We start from the raw sequence: 26,146 nt of genomic DNA on the forward strand, positions 1-26,146 counted from the left end.
GAAGTCACTTAGATTTCTTTTGGATAGTCACAAAATAACATATTTTCCTTGTTCCTCAGGGCTCATCAACATACCTGCAGTGGCTCTTGGAATATTCTCTGGGGGAATAGTTATGAAAAAATTCAGAATTGGTGTATGTGGAGCTGCAAAACTCTACTTGGGATCATCAGTCTTTGGTTACCTTCTCTTCCTTTCCCTCTTGGCTCTGGGCTGTGAAAATTCTGATGTGGCTGGACTAACCATCTCCTACCAAGGGTATGTTTCTTCATTAAATAATTTGAGGAGATTGGCTTGCTTTGATAGAGTTTTAAAATAAGGTAATTCTACTTTGAAGCATCATAACTATGGAAAAGGAATTATTGCATTATCATGGAATAACTTGTGATACTTAAAACTTTGTCACTGTCACCAAAATTTGTCATTTCCTTTATGTTTGAATATCTTAGGAAAACATAAAAGATGTAAAATCCACATCTGACATTAACAAATCAGCCTGATAAGTGACACAGTCTGATAGTAGAAATACAGACCTGGAATCTTGCTTCTGCTCGTTCTTAGTGGACTGGTGTTTTCTGGGTTATTTAAACCAATTCAGTTTTCATTTCCCCATTTTAAAAATAGAAACAATGATTTCCTTTTAAGGTTTTGTAAGACCTAAGTAAGATCTTGCACATTAAAGTGATTAGTACTTGTCTGCCACAAAGTAGATGTTCCATTGGAAGCAATTGTGTTTCCCCCCTTAGGAAACTTGGGTAACTAGACTGGTCTCTCTGCCATCCTCCATGGTCTCTGTTGAACTCAAATCATAGAGAATTTCAGGAGAGAATGGCTGTTCCACTCTAGCAATTCCCACAACAGCTCTCTTTAGCTAGGTGTCTTACAGTGGATCAGAAGAATATTCACTATTTGTATTTATTATACCACTGTCATCCATGCTTAGTTTCCAGAGTCTGTTTCTCATAATACAAGGCTAGATCTTGTGGTTCCTATATAACCTTTTCTCTACCTCTTAACACAGGTTTCCAGAGATGACTTTCTTCATCCTTTCACCCATCTTTACATTATTTGTTAAAAAATTTTATTGGGCCCTATGTTGGACCAGGCTGACTACCTGCCTGACTACCTGGAACTCTGCCAGGGTCTCAGGGCAAGCACTCTGGACACTACTCTCTACCTGTCTGTTTGGGTTTCTTGCTTCTTGCTCTCCAGCTCCCTTCCTATTCCTTCCTCCATGTCTATCTGTCTTAACTCTATACTCTGGCCTCTATTGCCTTCACTGAACAGGTTTCTCCTGTTGATGAGTGAGCACAAGTTTTACTTTTTGTCATCTAACATCTAAAATGTTCGAGAAAAATAGTGTGAAATCCATGAATTATGTCTTCTAGAAGTTGTCATAGCAGTGTCATTATACTCAACCCATGTACTGTCACCTTGGTAATCAGCAACATAGATTAAGAATGTCAGTTGTACATATTGAATTGCGAGAAGATTCTGGAGAGAGTAGAAACCTAGTGTCATCATTAACGGTCCCTATGATCCTCATGGTAGATGGATAGTGGAGAGAAATTCAGATTTTGCACTTTACAAAACATGCTAATTTTATTTTCTCACTTGTATCCTCCTTTACAAGCTATGTTTTGTTATCCTTTTAACTGTTTTCCCCAAATTAATGTCTACCAAAGACGAATCTTGAATCTGAATACATGTGTGACTCAAAAGGGTAGTTTCTACAACAATGTATTTTTCTAAGTCAAAAGCAAACACATAAACAGACTAAACAGACTATAATCTCAATAGTTGTTGAGGTTTACATTGACAGTATATATATATATATATATATATATATATATATATATATATATATATACGCATAATCAAAGATGGCTTTGGACTTGTGATCCTCCTGCTTCAAGTCTGCCAGGTTGCTGGGATTACAAGTGTGCACCCCTGTGACTGGCAAAGATTAAATATTTTTAAAGAAATAAAAGGTAGCATATTAAGCATATTATTTAAGAACTAGCCTCTTCAAAGCAGTCATTTTGAAAGATCATAACTGCATTATGGCTAATAAGGCTATCATTGTTTAAAACATTCTGAAACTCCTCCTTTGAAATTGCTTTCCTCATTTTTTAGAGTGTCCTCAAGAATGACAAAGACTTAGCTTTTGAGAATTGTTTTGCTACTGGAAGTAGCCAAAAGGAATGGCAATATCACTGGGAAAATCTCTCACCTTTCAGCATGACTGTTTTGAAAGAAAATTTCATTTGGATTTAAACATTTTGGCATATTTGTTAAAACTCTTTTTATAATTAAAATATTGAGTTACAACTCCACTGTCAACACCTCTTTCATAAAGTTTGTATGTGATTAATTTCTTCCTTAGGTGGAAATTTAGACTTAATTTCAGTAATGTAAAATAATGCTTCCCATGAATTGCCCCATGATGCTTTGTTCCAAAAGAAAGTTTTGATTCTGAACACTTGAAACAACACTGTAGACGAGTTTTAGATGTGGGAATGGCAGAAACTTTTCTTCTGCAGTAATGAGAATAACCTGATGTGAGATAAGAACTTAGAAGCAAGGGGCCTGGAAGGATTCTGCTTCCAGGTTTGTCGCTAACAAATGATGTGATTTTGAGCAAGTTAATTACACACTTTGGACAGGACCTTCCATCTGCCAAATGAGAGACTGGCCTAAATTACTTTAAGTTTCTTTCCAGTTCCAACCTTCCATGAGCTCAACCCCATAGCATTCATAGTGGCCTGATTTTTGACTTTCAAAGACTAATTTTTATAGTTTCAGATATTAATAGTCTCAGCTAATAGTTAATACTTTATGGAAAAAGTAGGGTTAAATATTCCTGTAGGATTTTCCAGGGGGTAGAATACCTTTTCACTCCAGAGTGATTTTTAGATGATCAAATCCATAGCAGTTCTAGGACCATGAAATAGAGACCAAACGACTGATTCCTTCTCCAAAATAGAATACAATTTTTCTTTGATGATTGAATTCCCCCAAATCTTATTTCTTAGCCTATGTTCAAGAAATTCTTGATGCTAAAGACACAGGAGTGAATAAAATGAATAGATCCTACCCTCATTGAAGATACATTCCAGCGTGTTAGTTAAGTCCCTCAAATCTCTTTGTTAAAAAAAATAGGGAGAGGGATGAGAAAATACATAAATTCAAAATGGAAGAGGAAAAGGTGAATTATGATGAGCTAATGGGTGTAACATAGGGAGCAGATGCGAGTGGCTCCCGTTGTTCTAGTATCCTTTGAGAAGGACAGAGGGCTACAAATAGTGCAAAAGAGTAAGAGTTAAAGGATTAGGTAATTTGGCAAGAGGAAAACTGAGGGAGAGGGAATTTTGACAGACATGAAGGGGAGCTATGAAGGAATAGAATAGAACAAAAGGGAGGGAGAGAAAAGAAAGGAATTAATCAATATATAAAATCACCATAAAAAAGAGCATCTTGAGGGAAAATGTTTTATTCATACTTGTAGCCATCTTCCATCTTCTGAAATCTAAAACTTAGGAGGTTTCAAATAAAATTTTAGGACCAAATGATCAGGTAATTTATTGACATAATGGGCAATCAGAAAACAGGGATGATGTAAGATGTGGAAAAGATCCATAGTGTGGAGAATATACAGGAAGAAGGACAGGTGACCTGAAAATGTATTGTTGGTAAGACATCAACATGTAGGATGTGAAGCTCCTACAAATATTGAAAGTGTGCTAGATGTCAACTGCTTGACTGGGTTTTTTTTTGTTTTGTTTTGTTTTTCTAACATCCTACCATTAGCACTGTTCATTCTACTGATGTTCATAAAACAATTATGATAAAAACATCCACCACACACACATATACACATCTGAAGTGCAATGAAATTGGGTCATAAATGGCTTTAGAAGTTTACTTTCCTCCCTTGTGGTCATGTTCCTACACCTTTGCATAGAAACACATTAGAGGATCCTAGAGACAGGAGACTGTAGGAAAAGCTGCAAGGTAAGAAGTGGGCATTGTATGAATTTGTAAACTGTACAGAAGGCTTTCAAGAGGAAACTGGATAGTAGTCAACTCATGTTTAATGATCCAATACTAGCATTTCTGATGATAACTGTGTTTCCAAAAGGCAACTTTGTTAGCAGTATCATGTATGTCACTCAAGAACATTGACTTTTGAAAATATTAGGGTGCTGCCTACAAAGAGGTAATGATGTATGCTATTGCATTTCTTTTCAGAACCAAACCTGTCTCTTATCATGAACGAGCTCTCTTTTCAGATTGCAACTCAAGATGCAAATGTTCAGAGACAAAATGGGAACCTATGTGTGGTGAAAATGGAATCACATATGCTTCAGCTTGTCTTGCTGGTTGTCAAGCCTCCAACAGGACTGGAAAGAACATTGTAAGAAATCTCCTTTCCCACAGTAAAGGCCCATAAACCTGTTACCCTATAGAACTACCCTACCCTCAGGGACCCAGCAGCAGACCACACTGGTAGGAGTCTTGGCTCTTACCCTTGCCTCTTCCTTTTGTGTGAAAATAGGAAATTCATCACCATTCCTAGTAGATCTAAGGTTAACAGAATAGTCTATTTCTTTCATTTTGCTTAGAAGGAATATTAACCATGAATAATGAAGTCCTTGTCTTATGATCATACCAAGTTTGCTTTGGGATCCATGTTTCTTTACCCAAAGACCAGTAGTCCCTGGAGATTTTAGGGGCATGACAAGTAGAGGCCAGTAGTAAGCAGTTTATGTCCAGAGGTGTTGGTCCAGGGGTCAAGGATCTGATTATTTGAGAAGGTCGGTAGTTATAGGAAAGCTCTCTCTGAAATAAGGAAATCTGTGTGGTAATGAAAAGGCTGGGTGGGATGGAATGGAGGGTTTCTATAGGGTAGAAGAGAGATATTAGTTGGAAAATAGATAAGAAGTTGTTTTAGTCATTACAGGCTGCTATAAGAAATGTACCATAGACTGGGTGACTGGAACAACAAACATTTCTCATAGTTCCAGAGCCTGAGAAGTTCAAAATGAAGGTGCCTGCAGATCTGGTGCCTGGAGAGGGTTAGCTTCCTGGCCATCTTCTTCTGTCCTCAGCCAGCAGAGAGGGAGATTAAGATGTCTGTTCTTATGAGGACACAAAGCCCATTCTGAGGGCCATACACTCATGATCCAAGTCCCTCCTAAAGGCCTTCCATCTAAATACCATTACATCAGGCATTAATATTTTGATATACGAATTCAGTTCATAACAGGAACCATTTGTGAAGAATATGATGTACTTCAATCTTAACTGACCCTTGTATCCACATGTTTACATTCCTGCCCAAACATGGGATCTTCCTTACACCCACTGCATCAGGTTATCTGTGACTGATGAAATCTGCCCTTATTTGTCATTGTTAAAGGGCTGAAGAGTAGACCCCATGTACATTCGTATATGCTTATCAGCTAGATAGAAATGCTTAGGTAAATGCATATGCAGATAAAGTTTGTTGATTTTCTCTCAGATTATTTTTCTGTTGTTTTGACATTTTATTCAGAACAGAAAGGACTGGCCTCTAGCAACAGTGAATAAAACTTTGATCTGTCTGAAATCTGAGTTTTTACCGTTGTCCCCTCTTCTTTTTCCTTTCCATTTGTTCCAGCTACTACTTTTTCCCAGAACTGCATGAACATTTTTCTTAACTTGAGTACCCACTACATGCCAGAGCATAAGATAGGTGCTTTAGAAACAAAATTGCGTTTAAATCTCATGATCTTCAAGTAATTGGGTATTTTTTATATATTTTCTTCATGTGAGAATTGAGACACTGAGATATAAGAAACTAGTGTCACACATCTAACAAGTGTTAAGAGTCACAATTCAAACACTATCAACAGAAAAAAAAAATCTGCATTGCTACTCTTCCTAGAAAAGGAAATGCTAACTTTATTTCATTCTTTATAAAAAAAATCACAATTCACAAACTCTTCTGTGATAAAAATGATAACTAATTATAAATATATTTCAAAAATATATATGTAAGAATATATAGTATATATACAATGAAATGGAATTTTATAAATGGCTTTTACAGAAATAAACTATTGAAGGATTTTGAAAGTTGTCTCTTTTTAGTCAAAATTCAGTTGAAATTTTCTGCATCAGGATTTTTTTTCCTACTGACCAACATAAATTCCTTTAATATGCACATTTATTTGACAAATTTTTAATTGAGTACCTATAACAAGGAGCCAATTGGGTGTATATTGATAACAAATCAGTGTCTGCCTTCATTAAGATTGTATTCTAAAGGGGAATAGAGTTTAACAATAGAAAAACAAGTAAGTGATACCCTGATGGACACTGTGAAAAAAATAAGGCCGAGAGGATGGAGTGATAGGGGGCTATTTTGAATGCATGGTTATGGAAATGCTCACTAGTGAAATATCTGAACAGAAACCTGAAATGAGAGTACCATCCATGTCATTGTCTAGGAGAGGAGCTACATGGACAGAGGAAACAGCAAGGCCTTGAAGCCATAATGAACTTTCTGTGTTGGTGAAGGGTTGTTAGGGGCAAGGGCCATATGTGTGTTCAAAACAGGAGAGTGGGAAGGGTGGATGGACATGGTGGAAAAGATGTGAACATCTATAAAGATTTGAGATTTCATGCAAATGTAAAATGAACAACCACTGGAAGGTTGAGGGTATTGATGCATCAATTGATGCCCTTTTTTTAAAGATTTTCTTTGGTTAGTATGTGGAAAACAGACTATAGCTGAATAAAAGTAGAAACAGGTTAAACACAGAGAGACCATTGCAATAATAAAAGCAAGAAATAATGTGACTTAGACTTGGACATAGTGGTGAAGGAGGTAAGGTGTGGTTGGATCTGGTAGATTGTTCTGCAGGATTCATACTTTGTAGACCAACCATCTGCTGTTTGGTTATTGGAGTATCGTATCTCTAGGAATTTCCCCTTGTGCACTGTACTCTAACACAGAAAAACAAAAGACTATTTTTCCATTGTTTATATAATGAATTTATACTATACCACAGTCTTTTAAAATAAGTATCTTTATTTCAATTTTTCCTCAATAATTGGACTTCCCTGTATTGTATTGCAGATATTTTATAACTGTACCTGTGTGGGAATGGCAACCTTTAAATCAGGAAATTCGTCAGGCGTGGTGGGCAGATGTCAAAAAGATAATGGATGTCCCAGAATGTTTCTGTATTTCCTTGTAATTTCAGTCATCACATCCTATACTTTATCCCTAGGTGGCATACCTGGATATATATTACTTCTGAGGTGAGTACTGATTCTTTCATCACCAATTTAATGGAAGATATAAATTCTTTTTCTGTGGAATCATCATGATTCCTCATGACCTTTTCAGGGACTTTGCCCCACATCCTTGTTCCACTTTTCTGTGTCTTCCACTTTAGGGTTTTATACAAAATGTAGGTGAACAGAATTTTCTTAGTTAAAAATGTTTGGAAACTGTTAATACCTACGTCACTGTAGTTAGTCAATAAATACAGTGGGATGCTTCTGACATTGGTGACAGTATTAACTAGCACAGATAAAATGTGTTTTAGATTAAATACACTTTTACCAAGAAAATTCAAAGGCTCATCTAATACCACAATGTTTTGTGTTTATTATTTTGATCTATAGGTGGTTATTTTTCTGTATATTCCTGCCATGACAGGAATTATCTATGGGTGATTTCATGGTTTCACTGTCTATGAATATGATGTCAGTGACTAAACATTTTTGCATATAAAACCCTGATTTTTATAATGATGCATTCCCTCGCATATTTTAAATTGATATGTAAAAGGGCATATATAATAAGTTGAAAAGTCAAAATTTACTGGAAATCAATCTTTTGTGACATGAATTCGGTGGTTTTCAAATTAATTCTCGTATCCAAGGGTGAATACTAAGTTTTTCTAGGCCGAAACATCTCAAAAGTATTATATACAGTTTTTAATTTCTCAGTTGTTATTATGGAAATCAATTAGGAAAGATAAACAGGAAATAGAACTCGCTCTTCTCAAAATGGCTTAAGAGATATCTGTGTTTACAAATGGGAGCATGGGTTTGAGAAAATGGAAAGGCTATGCCCTTATATTTTCATACCAGTGTGGCTACTACTTCAACACCTAATACTGTGCCAGGTTGTCACCTGGGGCAAGTGAAAATCAGGTTGCTTCCTATGGAAAGGAATACTTTCAATGAACCCTGGTGAATGGCAATGTCAGAAGGACTCCCTTGGATTAAAGGAGAAAAATTGTGATGTTTGCATTCTTTTGAAGCAGAAACTAAATGGTGTGATGCATTGGAAGTACTTAGCAACATACCAGTTATACATCATTATGATTAATACTATTAAAATCCACAGGCCAGATAAAGTTATGATCATATTAATGATGTTCTTGTTGTTTTAGGTGTTCTTATACTTTTCTGGTAAATACAGACCCCCACTATTTGTATAATGTTTGGGATGATGTAGTGATTTATCAAATCTGATCAATATGGCCCTGTGCTCTTAGATCAAAAGTCACAAAGCCTAGTCATAGTTTATTGGTCTTTTATTGTTGCTTCAAATTCTTGCAATTTCTTAAGAAAAAATTCTTTTTTTCTGGTCTTTGCTGTTTTCCTCATTAAGCTTATGATTTTACTTTGTCCAGTGCCATTTGAATATGTCATGTAGGGGTGATTTACTTTCTAGAAATAGTAACTCTAAACTCACTGAAGCAGTGCATGTGATGGAACATGGCTTTTACACATTTCGTCTTCCTCATGCTGGCACCCTGCGGGTTCTCCACAAAGGCTGCTCAACTCTAACATGATTTTGCTTGTGTTAAGGTGATTGTCACTAACATTTCTATTTGTTTTAAAGCATCCTATTTACTTATTTGTAAGAGTGCTTTTGTTGATTTCAGGTGCATTGAGCCGCAACTTAAGTCTTTTGCCCTGGGTATTTACACCTTAGCAATAAGAGTTCTTGGTAAGTATAATCTATGGTTAAATTTATAGTGACCATCATAAGTATATTTTGAAGACTTTTCTGAATATTTTTTAAGAATTACCATGCCTAGCTAAATGATACAAGTGGCTAAGTCCATATTCTTTTTCTTTTCTTCCTTTCTTTGTTTATTCCTTCCCTTGTTTCCTTGACCCCTTGCTTCCTGTGTCCCAGAAATACTTAGTGGGTACTGATGCTGTCCTAGAGATAAAATAGAGATTCTGTGAAAGAAATCATAGTTTTTGTTTAACAACCTGTTGTAATTTTGTACATTTGGGGTCCTATAAACTTCTTGTATTTGATTTTCCATTTCATTCTTTAGGTTTTGGAAATTTTCTGATATTATTTCATTGAAAAGATTATTCATTCCTTTGCTTTGTATCTCTGTGCCTTCCTCTATCCTGATAAATCTTAAATTTGGGCTTTTCATGTTATCCCATAGTTCTTAGAAGTTCTGTTCATGGTTTCTTAACATCTGTCCGTTGCCAACTCTTATTTTCAAGATTATATATTTTGTCTTCATTGCCTGAGCTTCTGTCTTCCAAGTGGTCTAGTCTGTTGGTAATATTTTCGATTGAATTTTTAATTTGGTTTATTGTTTCTTTCATGTTGAGTATTTCTGCTTGGTTCCTTTTCAGAATCTCTGCCTCTTTATTGTAGTGATCTTTCACTTCTGTATTTTGATATTTCTTCCACTGTGGTCAATGGATTCTGTTATTGGAGTATCTTGGTTTGTTTGGGGTGATTTATTCCCTTGTTTTTTCTTTTCTTTCTTTTTTTTTTTTTTTTTTTGTGTGTGTGTGTCTACCTATCTAACAGTATGGATTTGAGGCAATAGAGTTTCTACCCTGTGGACTTCTAGTGTCCAGTGCCTGACTGTTTAGGGGAGACAAATAATAACAACAACCAATACAAACAATTTACAGCATTAAACTAAATAATTCCTACTATGGCATCTAGAATATTAATTATCACAATAAGCAGAAATGATATGATCAGTATTGCTTGCCATAAAAACAGCAAGTTTGCAAAAGGGTTTATAATTTCAAATGGTGGACAGGAAAAGAACAGAAGTGATGTAGGATGTGATGATTATGAGGGAGGAGAAAAGAAGAAGTAAAAAATTAAAGAAGACTGAAAGAGAGAACAATAGAGATTGGCTGTTAGTGGAAGAAAAGAGAAAAGGGGAAAAAGTTATATATTACATATGTTATATATAATATATATACACACATACATAAAGTAAAAATTTAAAAATATTAAAAATTAAAGTAAAAATACAAAACAAAACTAAACTTACTAATCAAACAACCTAGTTCACAAAAAGCTAATCCACAAAAAATAACTGGCTTCAAAAATTCTAGAAATGAGAACAAAAAATATGAATATGTATAAATGTTCATGTACCATTAGAAAGAGAAAAAAAAGATCTTGATGAAAAGTTAAAAAATTCTTTCTGTTGGAGTTCAAAAGATTCTCAGTTTCTCTTCTCAGCAGTTTTAGGTGGGGTCATCTGGAGCATGATGATCCACCCTCTGGATTGCTGGAGTGAGAGGGGTAATCCTGTAGGCTGAGTTCCTGGAGGCAGGTTTTAGGCTTAGGCAGGCTCCAGACTCTTACTAAATACCAACTGGTCTGGAGATTTTAAATCAGTGCACCTCCAGTGCCCAGTACTTGCTAGTCCATACTGGAAGACTTTACCCCAGGAATCTCCCCTGGGTTCCACTCATGTGGTGAGGGACCCAATTCTTAGTCCCATATGTCACCTTTGGACCCCACATTTCCTGGTCTCTGGTTTAGTCTCCAAACAATCTCTCCCACCCCAGCTCTTCTGAGTTCCCAGTCAGATGCATCTCTCCCAGTGGGTCCTGCAAGCAGTTGGATTGGAGGAGGAGGGTGGAGACAGGTGGGTTTCCACAACCAGTTGTTCACTGTGTAAATCTTTCTCGATATTTGATTTTCTCTTGGTCATTTAAGCACACTCTGTGTCATGCAGCATGTGTGTACTGGTCCTATAGTTCAGGCCAAACTTGGGTTTTCCAGGAATCATCCCCCTCAGCTGCCAGCCCCTTACCTTTGCATGGCAGCTGCAGAATGGTTCCTTTCTTTGTCCTGTGCATGCTTCCTGGAAAGATGGCGACTTCTTTCCCTACACACAGATATTGTGCAGCGCATCTTCCAGGTTTGCTAGGCAATGTCTTTGATGTCTTATACCCAGACATGCCTTGGGCCTCCCAAAAATGTGGTTTCCTTTAATTCCTTTACCTCTTCACTATGCTCATGGAAGGACCATTCTGGGCTGGTGCTTCCAGCCTGGCTGTGGCAGAGGCTGTACTGCTGGAGATTTCTTCCTTATTTTATTATATCCAACCCCCTGAGTCCCTGATCTGCTTTGAATGTCCAGTTTTAAATCCGAGTAAAGTTCCCCTGCTTTTTTTTGTTCACCCACCTTGCTGAATAGTTGCCTGCCTGCTTTCTTGGTTTCACTCCATAGAGCAGCCAGGAAAGCAGCCTCCTCTATTCCACCACCTTGAAAACTCCCCAAGAGGTATTCTTATTGATAAAAATACTGAAGTCATCCAGGCTGATGGACTGTGAGACAGGTAGCAATATATTCAGTGTGAGTTCAACCAGGAGGTTGTTAGATGACTTCAGTAAAGAGAAGCTGCTTGTCATGAACCTCAAAGAAGTAATGTTAAAAGAGTTATAGCTTGGAAGTAATGACAGGGTAGTAGAGTATTAACCCCACTTCAGGTATAGTCCTATGATATGTAGCAAATAAATAAAGAGCATTTTCCACTGAAGGGAGATTCGGTATAAGTGGTATCTTGAGGGAAGAGACTGTTTTCATTTAAGACAGAGAGTAAGAGAGTTTCCTTGGAAGGGATTTTGTCTCTTTGAATGAGAATTCCCTACAGGGAATTCCTTAAAGATCTGGGAGGGAGAGTGCAGTGGGGATTTGGGTGGAGGAATTAGCACAGAGCAGTATGGAGATGAAAGGATGACAGACAGAAGATGACTAGAGGGGCATCATCTTGGATGGTGGCCAAATACGATGTATATCTATCTGTTTTATTTTGATAAGAAAGTTCAAATATAGTTGGCGAGAACACTACACAGGTGCTATTATGTGCTGCTTGGCACATCCCAATAGGAAGTACGTGATTTTAGTTTATACTATCACTGGACCTTTAGGTTTGTCCTCTTGATGAAAGTATTGTCACCAATTTTGTCCATTGTAAGTCTTTTGCAGACTAAATAACAGAAGTTCATGGACGACCAGTTTGAAACATAAAAAAAAATAGAGTTGTGAACACACTGTAATCATCTCATAATAGTTTTGTTAAAATTTGTATCTGAGAGATTGTTTTTTCTCCAGAAAGATGGATTAAATTCTCAATAAATTTTGAGAACTATTCGAATTTATAGCATGAGTAAGATAGACATGTTTCCTGTCCCTGTATAGCTTTCATTGTACCAGGAAAGGCAATTAAACAAGTCATTATAGGAGTATTAATGGTTTTGAAAAGAGTACAATTTTGCTGTGTAATGTAGAACAAAATGGATTAATACCATTTAGGTCATCACAGCCTTTCCTGAAGAAAAACATTTAAAGTGAAATTGAAAGAGTGAGTGCATTAAGAAGGGAAGGGATAGAGAGGAAAGTGTTTCAGATAAAGAAAATTTTAAAAGGCATTCAGGTAAGTGGGAAGAATGTTTTAAGCACTCAAAGAAATTCATTAAAATTCAAGTTTGAAATATAAGACAGTGAATATTGCCCAAATGAGGCTGGAAGTATAGATAAGGCCCAGTGTTCAGTTGGCAGTGCTTGTCTTGGGCAATTATCTACTTCATTGAATGACCCAACATCTTCATGGTTAATGGATTGGAAAAGTTTAAAAAAGGAGGCAGAATCATCAATTGTCTGTTTTACATTAGGGTATAAGTTGTATCGGACAGAATAGAGACAAGAGAATGTGTTGTATCTAGGAGGTGAAATTGGCATGACTCAGGATGTGGTGATGACCAGAGAAAGGAGATGGTGGAATCGAAGATGACTTCCAAGCTTGTAACTTTAGTGCCGGGGTGGCTACTAAAAAAGCGACAGGTCTTTGGAGAAAGACGCTGTCCAGTGTTGAGTTTGAAGTACCTACAAGACAGTCTTCTAGAGGTAAACAAATGGCAGCTATTGCATGAGTCTGGGGTTTATGAGAGAAGACAGAGCTAGAGAACGAAGTTTGGAGTTTTCAGCATATGATTGATAGCCCTTCATCTCCCACACATTAATTATTGTATTAAAAGTAAGTGGTTTCAAATAACACTCATAATCAAATGTATGCATATGTTTTTAGGAGCCATTATTTGTCTTTCTCACAGCAGGAATCCCAGCTCCAGTATATTTTGGAGTTTTGATCGACACTTCATGCCTTAAGTGGGGATTTAAAAGATGTGGAAGTAGAGGATCCTGCAGATTATACGATTCAAATGCTTTCAGGTACCATATGCACTGCAATTGAGATGTTGCTGCAACAACATCAATGTGACTGACACTAATAAATCCTCATGTAGTTTCACTGCTTGCAAAATAAAAAACAGTCTAATCAAAAAGTCTGTTTCATCGAATAATTTTATATTTTGGTTATATGGCTAGGTATTTCATTCTTCTCATTCCTTACATAGACTCCCATTTTAAATGAATAATCATTTTAAAAATGTGATAAAGATTCCAGCATTTCAAAAGTTCATACTCACAAATGGGTAAGAAATTCCCTGAAACTCAGAAGCATTTAAATTTGGGTCACATTTTGAATTTAATTCTATTCTTTTTCATACTGAGCCAAACTGTACCATTTACGTCAGATATAATCCCCTTGGGCAAGAGTTGGATTTGGCTCTAAATCTCTCCTGATCTTATTGCCAAACTGATGTTCAATTATTTCAGTACTTGAAATGCATAAAAGTAAAAGGTTTCTTCTGTGCGGGTGAGTGTGTCTGGGGTGGAGGGCTTGGTTTTTTCACTATGGCATCATTCAATTTAGTTCATCAAACATTTAGTCCTCTTGTTGCTCAAAGCAACGCTTCAATGGCTTAAAAGCAAGAGGATTTTCTAAAAGACTTCCAAACTGAGCATTTCTTGGAGAAATAAACTTGGTGCTGAACCATCTAAGTCGGATGTGAATTGGGCAGACCAACTCAATAACCGTGTTTGATTTAATAGGCTTTGATGTTACGTGTGAAATTTATTTTGGTCTTTGAAAGGGACCTGATCTGTGAGTATAATTTGAACTTTGCTCATTTGCTAAGGCTGTATTCACTTTAGTGTGGAGACAATATAATTCAGAGACCGAACATATGTTTACAAGGTGACCATATTAGAACATTTACTATGACTTTCCATACCTTAGCATCTTCTGACAGAATGTGGAACCTAAGTCGTCTCATGGAAGAAAGTGACTTAAACCTCTGGTTTATTCATAAGTCATTTTGCTTTATTAAGGGCTCCAAATCCCCTTAGTATTGCTTCATGCAGTTGTTTCATAGCAATAAATTTGGGAAAGATCTGAGGATGCGGTAACCACACAGTTTCTCATGCAAATTGGACAGGGTTGAAAGTGAAAGGGGGCATTATTAAAATTACACTGGTGGCTGAGGCTATAGCTCAGTGACAGCATTTGTCTGGTGTGCTCACAGCTCTGGGTTCAATCCCCAGCACAGGGTAAAAAGAAAACATTGAGAATATATTACCACTGGGACAATGCTAGCATATACTGGGACTGCTCTGGGCAAACAAGGATGTGGTCACCTGGTCTAAGGGACTCATTTTCAGAGAGGATAGAGCTGATTGTATAATTTGTAGTAAGTGAAAATGATGGTACTACTGAGAGATCACTTTATATTAGCACATTGCCTTTGATTGGCTAGCTACCAGTGTTCATATGAAGGCATTTTCTAGCCATCATTCTAACTCTAAAGCTGCATTCTTCAAGAAAATCATCAGGATGATGTCTTCACCTTCCTTGTACATTTCAAGTTAGGCAGCTGCTATAATTCTGATTGAAACTCTCTCTTCTTCCAGGTACATATATCTGGGACTAACTATGATACTGGGCATAGTATCCATTTTCCTAAGTATTGCAGTACTGTTCATTTTAAAGAAAAATTATGTTTCAAAACATAGAAGCTTCATAACCAAGAGAGAAAGAACAATGGTGTCTCCAAGAATCAGAAAGGAAAATTGTGCTCCAAGTGATCATTTGCTACAGCCCAACTACTGGCCAGGCAAGGAAACACGACTTTAGAAAAGTGACAACTGGAAGCATGTTCTCTAGTGTGTGGAAATTCTGCAAACAAATAAAAATTTAATCATAAGGGTTTTCAATGTGTAATTTCTTTCTTCTTGCAAAAAGAAAAAAAAATCCTACTTTGTTTTTGACCCTAGGCATAAGATAATACACCCATAATAAATATTGTTAAATATATAACAAAAGATGAAGATGACAAAACTAGTTTTATATCTTTTAATTTATATACAGCCTTCTTGTATTATTTACTTATTCTGCTTTTTATTTTGCTTTATGCCCATTGTTATATTAGCTGTATTCCTAAAGAACTATTGTCTCTACTGTATAATGTTTATCTGTAAAGTAATTTCTAAATTGAGTTACTTTTCTAAAGTAAGAGAATACTGTTAGAAAGTTAAGTCATAACTTAGGCTTCTTCAAGTGTCTCCTTAACAGTGATGTCAGGATAGACTCAACATGGAAAGGGAGATTCATTTTAAGCTCCTTTTTTCCTTTGAAATCCAAAAATTGATATAGAAATGTCTTTGGCAAAGTGGTCTCGAGAGATTGGAATTTTGGATCATTAGTTCCTCTACTAATTATTTGCATGTACCTTTTTGTATGACACTATAAGTAACCATGGTTATAAATTAATAAAAATTAATGTTAACATGTGCTAGTGTCCTATGAATTCAATGGATTAAAAATATTAAGTAAATATTGTGCATGTTTTAATGTATGCAGGCAACGTTCCACTTTGTGTATGATGTGTTCCTAAAATGCATTTGGAAATTGAATTTTGGAAAATCTATGATATTTTTAGATGTTATAACAGAGAGAGAGAGTGATGGATTGAGTGACGGTAAGGCTGGGTGTGGGGCCTTTTGGTATCATCTGCCTCCCATCACAGAGTCTAGTAATTTCCTGGACAGGAAGCTGCACAGCCTTCCAGGTAATCTTTTCTCCACAACTGGAAAATACACTGCAGCTATTTCCTCTTTGTTGGCTTCTTGGAGCCCCTCTGACTAGGCTTAGTAGATTAACCAGTCCATCATCTTTAATATTTAACACTACTCTGTATAATTTTTCTTTCTCTAATATAGTTTGAAAGAGGATTCTTCAAAGAAAAGAAGATTTAGGACAGAGACACCCACCACCTCCAGTGAGGTATCCTATTCAGCCAGCTCGCCAATCCAATACTGTCCACATTCTGTAAGTCCTGCACAATCTGGAGAAGACCAGGTGGAAGGAAAAGTTGGGCCAAGAAAGTAAGGCTGAAGGGTGTTCAAATCTGAGTGAGATCACAGGGTCCCTCATGGGACCTGCATATGCATAGAAGGAGAACCTTTACTTCTCAAGGAGATTTTCAGAGTCAAAATTGGGATCCTTAACTAGATGATATACCAGTCACTCTAGGAACTGTATTACTTAATATTTACAGCATGTTTGGCATGAGGATCCTCATTTTACAGCTGATGCAACTGGGTTAAGCAAAATTAGATAAACTGCTTGGCCTTGGAGAGACACTGTCAGAATCAAACCCAGGTCTAAATCTAAAATTGTCTTTTCACCGTAACAACCTGATCCAATAATGTGATCATAAATAAACTGCTTCTATTATTTTTAATGTCTCCACATTACTTAATTCAGTCTTCTTGGGTAGTCATCCTCATGTATATTTCAATATCTTGCAGAAAATCCATAACCAGTATAAACCACAGAAATAATTTATTTAGCATATTCTTTTCTTCAAATGCTATTGTTTTATAGCTTGAAATGCTTTGCTTTTTAAAAAATAGATAAACCCCAAACATGTCATTTACACTTAAGTCAGATGACCATGGATGATCCTTTAGAACTGGGAAGACCTGTGACTACAATGTAGTTCTTAGTAACCTTTAGAACAAACAAACATAAATAGGATACTCCCAACCAATCCTCTATTTGAGGTGTTTCTTGGAACCTAACCCCAGCAAGAAGACCCAGCTGAAAAATTCAGTATCCATACTTAATACGGTACAGTGACCAAATAGTACAAACTACATTTTTTGCAGTCTTTTAATTCACCCTCTATATACCAGTTCTCCAAATACGAATGGGAAAGGAAAGTTTAAGATTGGAGAAGGGAGGAAATGCCCCTTCAATGGATATATTAACTTTGTCATTTTGTTTGAACTCTTGATTCTTGATTATTGCATATTTTGTTGTTTTTGAAAATGAACACCGATGTTTTGTTTCCAGCAGGCCTGCTTCAGACCTGCTGCTGACTGCCAGCCAACAGGAATCCTTTTTGTCTGTAAGTCTTACCCATAACAAATATTTACTGAATGGGTGAGTGAGTACGCTCATCAAGGGTTTTCTTTGTAGAGATGTAATTCAAATTCAAATTCAAATTCTCATCCTGTCTCCCACATCCTCTATTTTTTCAAAGCTTTTTGTAGCAATATCCTGAAAAATAACTTCTTTGCAAGTAAATTGCTAAACAGAATCCTATCCAGTTTACTCTTGAATAACTTGAAAAATACAAATCAGCCTAGAGGATGATGAAAGGATGGTCTTTTTCATAAAGGACTGAATGCCAATTAAAAGGAAGTGTGTTTCTATGTCTGACCATTCATGCCACGGTGGACTTGTGTGTATTGAACTCGGCTGCATGGCATATGAGAGCATCATTTAAGAGGGAATTGAATGGACTAAAAGCAACCCTGAGATTTTAGATAAGTAAACTCATCTGACAGAGGTAAACAGGCTTCGTATGCCCCAAAATCACATGATTAATTTTTTTGTTTTAAAAACAAACCGAACGCTCAGCTATTCAGCATCTCCAAGTGCCATTTATTTCTTTCCGTTGCCATAATTTTCTGTAACAGAGGTACTTTGTACTGATTTCGAAAAGATGTATGGAAAAGTAAGTTTATGGGGAAGGATAAGGATTTGATCTTGGGCATGTTAAATCTGAATCACTTTGAGGCATGAAAACTGAAGTGACAAGTAAACAGTGAGCCTGGAGATATAAAAGAAGTGGTTTGGGGATTTTTTTTTTTTTTTTTTTTTTTGGGTACTAGGAATTGAACCCAGGGGCACTGAAATGTAGTGGCACACCCTTGGTACCCCCTCCTCCACCAAACCTTTTCCAGAGACCCTCACCATAATTGTTCTTATCAAGAGAAAATCAATAAAAATATCTGCAAAGAATTCAATGTGGTTTGAAACTTCCTATTTTCTGTAAGGGTTAAGTTGCTCTTTCTTGCATAAGCTAAATTTGCCTGCAAACTTGATGATGTACAAAAAAATTGTTACTTCTGTTTCCTGTGGAAAAAAAGTATGAAACCTCTGTCTAGCCTAAAAATATGCAATGAAGAGTAAATGTTATATACCCATCCACTGACTTGTAACCACCCCACTGAGTATAAAGTTTAAACAGTTTCCAGACTGGAGGTCCACAGATTTTTAGGCAATGTTTTCTCTGGATTGTTGCAGCTAATAAACCTGCTTCCAGCTAATTCCTTGGGTGTCTAGCCTCATTTGTCCTACAATATAACCTCTGAGCTACATCCCCAGTCCGCATCTCGCCTTTAATTTTTTTTTTTTTTTAATTTTGAGACAAGGTCTTGCTAAATTGATTAGGGCCTAGCTAAATTGCTGAGGCTGGCCTTGAATTTGCAATCCTCCTGCCTCAGCTTCCTGAGCCACTGGGATTACAGGTGTGCACCACCACACCTGGCAAGGTTTATTCAATTGAGGATTATAGTGTAAGGAGGTGTAAGGAGGCCTAACCTTATATACTTTTGTTAGTTTCTTTTTACATACTAGTTCTTTGTTTCCCCTGAGGTAAAAATCTTTCTGGTTAGGCATTCTATTTCTTTTCTTTTTTGGGGGTACCAAGGATTAAACTCAGGGGCACTCAACCACTGAGCCACATCCCACTCCTATTTTGTATTTTATTTAGAGACAGGGTCTCACTGGGTTACTTAGTGCCTTGCTTTTGCTGAGGCTGACTTTGAAATTGGACTCCTCCTGTCTGAGCCTCCAGAGCCACCGGGATTACAACCAGAGGAGGTATTCTATTTCTATTCTATAGAGTAGCAACAATGTTATAACTGAGTTATGGAAGGTTCACATTGATAATGTTATATTTTTCTGTGCTTTGAGAAAAATCTCTACCATACTTCCATTTGGGGTGTAGAAATTTTGCAGTTCTCCTTAACTCTGCTGTTTTTTCCTTTCCTCACATCCAGCCCATCACCAAATTGCATTGGCCTTTGTGAAACATGTTAACTGCTGCCTCCACGTGGACTAGTACTCTTGCCCAAAAACTGACAGTTCCCTCCAAGGCAATAGATTCTGTCATGTGGTCCCTGCCATTGCAATTTATTCCTCCTGAGATATTCAGAGGGACAATGTTAAAAGCTAAGTTTCAATGATGTCACTTAGCTGCTCATTATTTGTATTTATCAACTAGGCTGCCATACAAAATACCACCGACTAGGTTGCTTAAGCAAAAAAAAAAAAAAAAAAAAAAAAAACACAAAAAAAACCAAAGTACATTCTTATAGTTCTGGAGGTCAGAAGTCCAAGATCATGGTGTTGGCAGGTTTGGTTTCTCTTGAGAGCTCTCTTTTTGGTTTGCAGATGGCCACCTTCTTATTGTGTCCTCGCATGGTCTCCTCGGAGCATAAGTATACCTGGTGTCTCTCATGTTTTGCTCTAGTTTAGATCTTAAGGGCTCCCACAGACCCATGTGTTGAAGATTTGCTCCCTAAAGAGGCACTACTGGGAGGTGGTGGAACCTTTAAGAGGGCCTAATAGGGGCATTCCATCAAAGAGGACAGTGAGACACCCCTGCTGGCCCTTCTTCTCCCTCATCCTTTCTTTCACTTCCTGGCATGAGGTGAGTGGTTTTACTCCACCTTATGCTCCCTGCCATTTCTGTCTGACACGCCCACCAGAATTCTAAGAGCAAGGGGTCTGCCTGATCATGGACCAAAACAAAACTTTTCTCTTTATAAAACAAAACAAAACAAAACAAACCCCATTTCAGAGATCAAAAAAATTCCCTCAGTCTCAGGGCCAAACATCTGAGGCAAGGTCTTGATTGCCTTGCCTCCACAATTGTTACATGGTCAATGGGCCTCTTTATTCTCTTCTACAGCCATGACCCTTAGAGGTGACCAGCACTTAAAATTAACATCTGATTGCCTCTAACCTTCAGGCAGGTAGACTTCAGCAAGTGATGATTTGCCTAAGGTGGAGGCAGGCAAACTAATGATGGTTCTTCCATTACAGCATGACATCTCAAAAGCAGGCATTCAAAACAAACATTCCAAAACCTCAAAAAACTGTTGGAAGAACTTTTGTAACCATTTGCATTTAAGGAATTTCCACCTAAATATCACATACCTGTACTCACACATAAAGGGAGCTTTTTAAGGAATAAGTTGACTATAACATATTACTCGAGAATATTTATTGTTTTTATAATTTTTCAAACAGCTGTTAAATACAATAGTTTTATCAAGAATTCTCTGTGCTGCGTGCTTTAGATGTTCTCACTTTCAAAGATCAAAGTGATTTCTTGTGCTATGTATTGTTACTGGTAATTTCAGAGGAGGAAACTGAGGCTTAGAGAGTTTTCATGGTTTGTTCAAAGCCAGCAAGTTCTAGCAATTGGTGGAACCAAGATTTAAACTAAGGTTTATAAGATTTACAGTCATGCCGTGCTTGTATTAGTCTATGTCCTAAATCACTAGTCTTCAATAACTCCACTAACAGTCAATTCTGTACATCCAAACTAGAAAAGTTTTAGTATACTAAAACATGAACGTGGCTAATAAAAATCAAATGATACAAAATGTTTTTAAAAGAGAAGTAACTATTTTCGACCTCACTTCTGTCCATTTGGGTTTGTTGATTTTTCTGATGGTCACTTTCGTATCTTTAAATATCATACTGGTATCACTTGCTTGATCTACCAACTTTGGGCAACATCTACTGACTGTCTAATTTGATTGATTAGGACTGAAATCGCCTATAATCCTGTTTTTCCTCCTTGTAGTCTGTACACTACTCCTTTTCTTAAATGTCACATTAGTACCTCCAATCTATGTTTAATAAACACAAATAATATCATATGTGCAATGGTTTGGATATGAATTGGTCTGTCCCTGAAAGGTTCCTGTGCTGAAAGTTTAGTCCTGTGTGTGGTGATGTTGAGAGTTGATATACCTGTAAAAGGTGGGGCCTAGTGGGAGACCATTGGGAAGGGATTAATGTCATTGTTATGGGATCCCCGTTCCCACGTGTATAGGCTATTAAAGAAAGAGTAGTTCTGACCCCTGGATTTCTCAGGATCCTTTCTCTCTTCATGTGATTTCTCCTTACACTTGCTCCTTCTGGGATGCCATCTACCAAGTTGTGATATAGTGAGAAGGCCCTCACCAGAACTGAGGAGATGCCAGCACATGTTGGAGAAAATACACCTCATTTCTGCACAGAATACCCAGTCTGTTCTTTTGTTATGACAATAGAAAATGGACTGAGACAAATTTTTTCCATACTTTGCAAAATGAAGACTTTCAAACCCTCTCCTTTTCTCCAGTGTTCCAAACCCTATTCTATCTCCTTCTTTCTGTTAGCTTAAAATAGTATTTATTTTTACATTATCAATGGCCTGAATGGTCATGTTTAAGATTAATACCATCTATTGCCAATGCTATGAAAATTTACTATTAGAAAAAAAATTAAGAGAAAATGAAATTGATCAAGGACCTACTATGTGTCAGGCATTAAAAGCATATTAGCACATTTAAATATTAATAAGCATGATGTAAAAAATTTTTTTTCTTCAAATAATTTGGAATATACTGAATTAATGCTAGATTTCATAACTGCAGAATCTTTCAGACTCTTTAATTATGATGGTATACATTCTTAATCTCCTATAGGAGATGTATATCTGAAACTTGTTGAGTCCTGAATCAATTTTTCATTAACAAGCCTTGGACCTAATTTTCAATATAATATATTTGGAAAATACAAAATTTACTTTAGACTCTGATATCAAGACTTATAAATTTAACTTGAAAAATACTTAAGTTTTAATGTTTAGGAACAATTTTTATAGCATAGGAATTCTCTCTTCCTCTTACATATGAAATAATGGTCTTAGCCTTTTTGGGAAATAATACTTCAAAAAAATTTGACCAGTTATTATAGCTTTTTTTAAAGAAATATGCTTATTGATGTAACTTTGAAAATTTGTATGTTGTCTTTAAAAAAATCTAGTTTTTAAAGATAAATTTATAAATTTAGAGCATTTAAGTTTAGTATTTATTATTATGTTTTTTTCACATTCTTAATTTTGTAGAATTGTCTTTTTTGTATTTTATTTTGTCAGGTACTTTTTAAAGTTAGATTTTTCAAAGAAATGGTTTTTGAATTCTGTTTTTCTGAAACCTATAATTGATTAACTTTTGTTTCTGCTTTCATTACGTTCTTCCTTCTACCTTCATTAAATACACTTTAAAAAATCATTACCTAAATTCTTGATATGTAGGCTTATAACTGTACACTATTTCTCTCTTCTTGAAATGCCAAAAATCAAATAATAAATACTGTCTATTGACTCCTGTGCAAGATTAAAAATTATGTTTTAACTTCCTGTCTCCTACTATAGTCAAGAATGTAAAACCAAATCTACTGATACATTATTTTTACTTTATGTGTCTTTTTTCAATAAAAAAGAATCTATGAAGATATTTCATGCATTCATCTTTTCCCTATTTTTAGGTATTTAAAATGGATTCCAGGAGATGATGTTTCAAACATACTAACCAAAGGCATTCCAACAAGGAAAGGCAATTGAGCTTACAACAACTTTGAAACCTCTATCAATCTATCAGTTTTATAAATTGAAAATAGCATTACAATTTTTGGTCTTTATTTCCTTGCTAGTAGTTTAAACTTTTGTTAGTCAACTGTTCAAATCTATTCTTTTATATATTAGTCCACAGTCTTGCTTTGCATATTTATTGTAATACTTATTAATATGTTAACCTCTGACAGATCTCATGAGCAATTTTATTTGGAAGCTTAATTTTAAATTTTGTTTCATGTGATTTTGACTTGCAGATTTAAAAATGTTTATATAATCATGCATGTCTTTTATAGAGTCTATATTTGTATGTATACTTAAAATGGTTTTCTTTAGATGAAGTAATTACCAATTTATCTGCACTTTATGGTTTAATTTCTAAATTAAAGTATTTACTAGCTATGGATTTATTTTAATATGGCATTTTGAAATAAGGAAACTGGTCATTTTGACAATAGTCACTTGTTCCAATACTGTTTATTAAATAATCTTCATTCTCTATGTTTAATTACTGTATTGTGGATCTTTGGGGGAATTTCTTATTTTATTAATACATCTACTTCTGTTCATGATCACACACTATATAAGAATTACATTCTTATAAAATGTAGATTATAAAAATACATTTTAAACCAAGCACAGTGGTACTGTAAGGCCCCCAAAAAGGAAACCCAACTCTGTCCCATGGATGGACGGCAACCCCAATCAACCGCAGGAGGCGTCACTTGATGCAAACCGCAAGAGGTGTTTATTCCAGCGCGCTGGGACCCAACTCGAGGAGTCGAGTCCCTAGCAGAAAATCTTGTAGGTTTATAAAGGCAGAAACCACACATCGGGAGGGGTCACACATGAAAGGGGGAAAAGGGGGAACAAAGCTGCCAGGAAATTTCAAAGGGGGTCTGGGTTTGCTGACAAAATGTTTCACAATGTTTTACAACAGGCTGTAGATTCTGGTCAATAGTTTCTGGTAATCCTACTGTTTGAGCACTATCTGGCTATCAGGCTCAATTTACTCTTTTACTCTCTGTTTGGGAACAGAGAACAGCTTTAAGGGCTTTGTTCCCATTACTGGGAGGGAAACCTTAGGGAGTTGAGATAAAACAGACAGCTTAAAAAATGTCCATTCTTTCAGTACACACCTACAATCCTAACTATTCTGGAGGCAGAGATGGGAGGCTCACAAGTTTGAGCCCAGCCTGGGCAACATAGATGCTGTATTACAAAAACAAAACACCTGCTCACTTAAAAATGGCTAAGGAGTTTGAGGTACAGCTCAGTGTGGAGATTGTGGTTGGCATGAGCAAGTTCTGGGCTCTATTCCCAGTGCCCCTGCCCTGCCAAAATGGTTAAAAATAGATTTTAATTTCTGACAGTTTATTGTCCTTCTTCATATGACTGAATATTTTCATTCTTTTTTTTTTTTTTTTTCTTCTGGAGACATTCAAAACTACTTTCTTCAGGTTCCAAAAGTATCCATTATTAATCTCATAGTTCCAACCTTAAAAATGTGTTTATTTTTTATAATATTGAGACTTCCCATTCAGGGACATGATTTATGGCTCCATTTATTAATGTTTTATATTTCTCAGTAAAATTTAATATCTTTCTTACTGTACATCCTGGACATTTAAGTTTACTTCTGATACTCAGTTTTTGTTGTTATTGTGATTTGGAATGTTTTATTCTGATTTAGAATCTTTTATTCCATTTTATGTGTAAAAGATTTAGCAAAGCTGTTAGTTGTTTTGTGTTTATATTATAATTTGCTTCTTAACCAAATGCTGTTATTAGTTTTAGTGTTTCTTCTGTTGATTCTTTAGATTTTAGAAAGTTAAATGGAGTATTCACAAAAAATATTATTTTAACTCTTCTTCAAAGTTAGCACTTAGATTTTTTGTCTCAGAAAATTCAATGATATTTACATCGGTCATATGTCTAAAACTGAGTCTTGTTCATAATATTCTGCTATTCAGAATCATCACGGAGCTCCCAACACATTCAGGAGACCTCAGAATTCTTAGTAAAGTATGGCCTGTCAGGGTCTGGTCCCTGATAACCTACCTGTAGTTTCCTAAATGTGCTGCACTGTCCCAAGATACTATCTCTGTCTAGAAAACTACTTCTTCTTCCTTTCACCTATTTTCAGGGCTTTTCAAACTTTATTATGTCTGTGAATCACCTATTGTGTTAATATTCAGGTCTGATCCAATCATTCTGGAGTTGGGTCTGAGATTCTACCTTTCTAACTGGCTCCCCAGAGAAGAAGTATCATCATGTTTAGCAAGGACCTTGCTAACTACTACTCCTCTTTGAAAATTCAGTTCAGTCCCCTCTGTTCAACTCTTCCTGAACCCTCACCTATAGAGCACCACAGATGACATGGAAGGCTAATCTATTCCACCCAATTTTCACCTTTATTTAAAAATCAAAATTAGTTTCCCATGTTTTCTTTTTCCTTTTTTTTTTTTTTTTTCTTAGCCTAGATTCTGGGCTGCCTAAAATATTTGACTCATTGAAAGAAAAGCGTTTGGTAGGTCACACCCTGAAGAGAACTGGTAGGCCACACTGAAGCCAGAATTGAGGACAGGCAGTTAATGTAGAATAAGAAATCTGGTCGAATCAAGGAATAAAGGCCATCTGAATCTGGGAAGTTGAAGACCGCTCCTGGGAGGTTGGAATGTCAGTATCTCCAGAGCCCTTTTGACCACCAAGGTTACCTGCCTAACCGCCCCTCCCAAAAGCTGCAGGTAGGGAATTGCTAATTAATGCCCCTTGGGCCCTTACCTGCCTGAATCACTTTGGCCCTCCCCCTGCCCATCAGCCTCTCACCTTTTTTGCCATGACATGACATCTGCTGGGCCTTGTCACATAGCCAGGAAGGAGAAAGATAAGGGGGAGGAGAAAAAAGGGGACCCTAATCTATAAAAGATGTAGGGTGCACTCACTTCTTGGGATTCT

General features: G+C 36.4%; 1 protein-coding gene across 5 annotated transcripts in view; it reads left to right on the plus strand.

The window, feature by feature from the left end:
- Nucleotides 1–18,351, plus strand: part of SLCO1C1 (solute carrier organic anion transporter family member 1C1) — a 60,118-nt gene extending 41,767 nt beyond the window's left edge. For 2 of the 5 annotated variants that reach the window (XM_079141477.1, XM_079141478.1), the window contains 6 exons: nt 60–255; nt 4,249–4,414; nt 7,124–7,308; nt 8,952–9,016; nt 13,412–13,529; nt 15,111–18,350. In XM_079141477.1, coding sequence (XP_078997603.1) covers nt 60–255; nt 4,249–4,414; nt 7,124–7,308; nt 8,952–9,016; nt 13,412–13,529; nt 15,111–15,333 — 953 coding nt within the window. In that variant the 3' untranslated portion in view covers nt 15,334–18,350. Of the gene's footprint in view, nt 1–59; nt 256–4,248; nt 4,415–7,123; nt 7,309–8,951; nt 9,017–13,411; nt 13,530–15,110 lie in introns of all 5 variants that reach the window. The other 3 variants (XR_013764028.1, XM_079141479.1, XM_079141480.1) reach the window with 3 other exon arrangements.
- The last annotated feature ends 7,795 nt before the right edge of the window (nt 18,352–26,146 follow it).

Source organism: Sciurus vulgaris, assembly GCF_902686455.1.
Source record: "Sciurus vulgaris genome assembly, chromosome: 5".
Classification (NCBI taxonomy): Eukaryota; Metazoa; Chordata; class Mammalia; order Rodentia; family Sciuridae; genus Sciurus; species Sciurus vulgaris.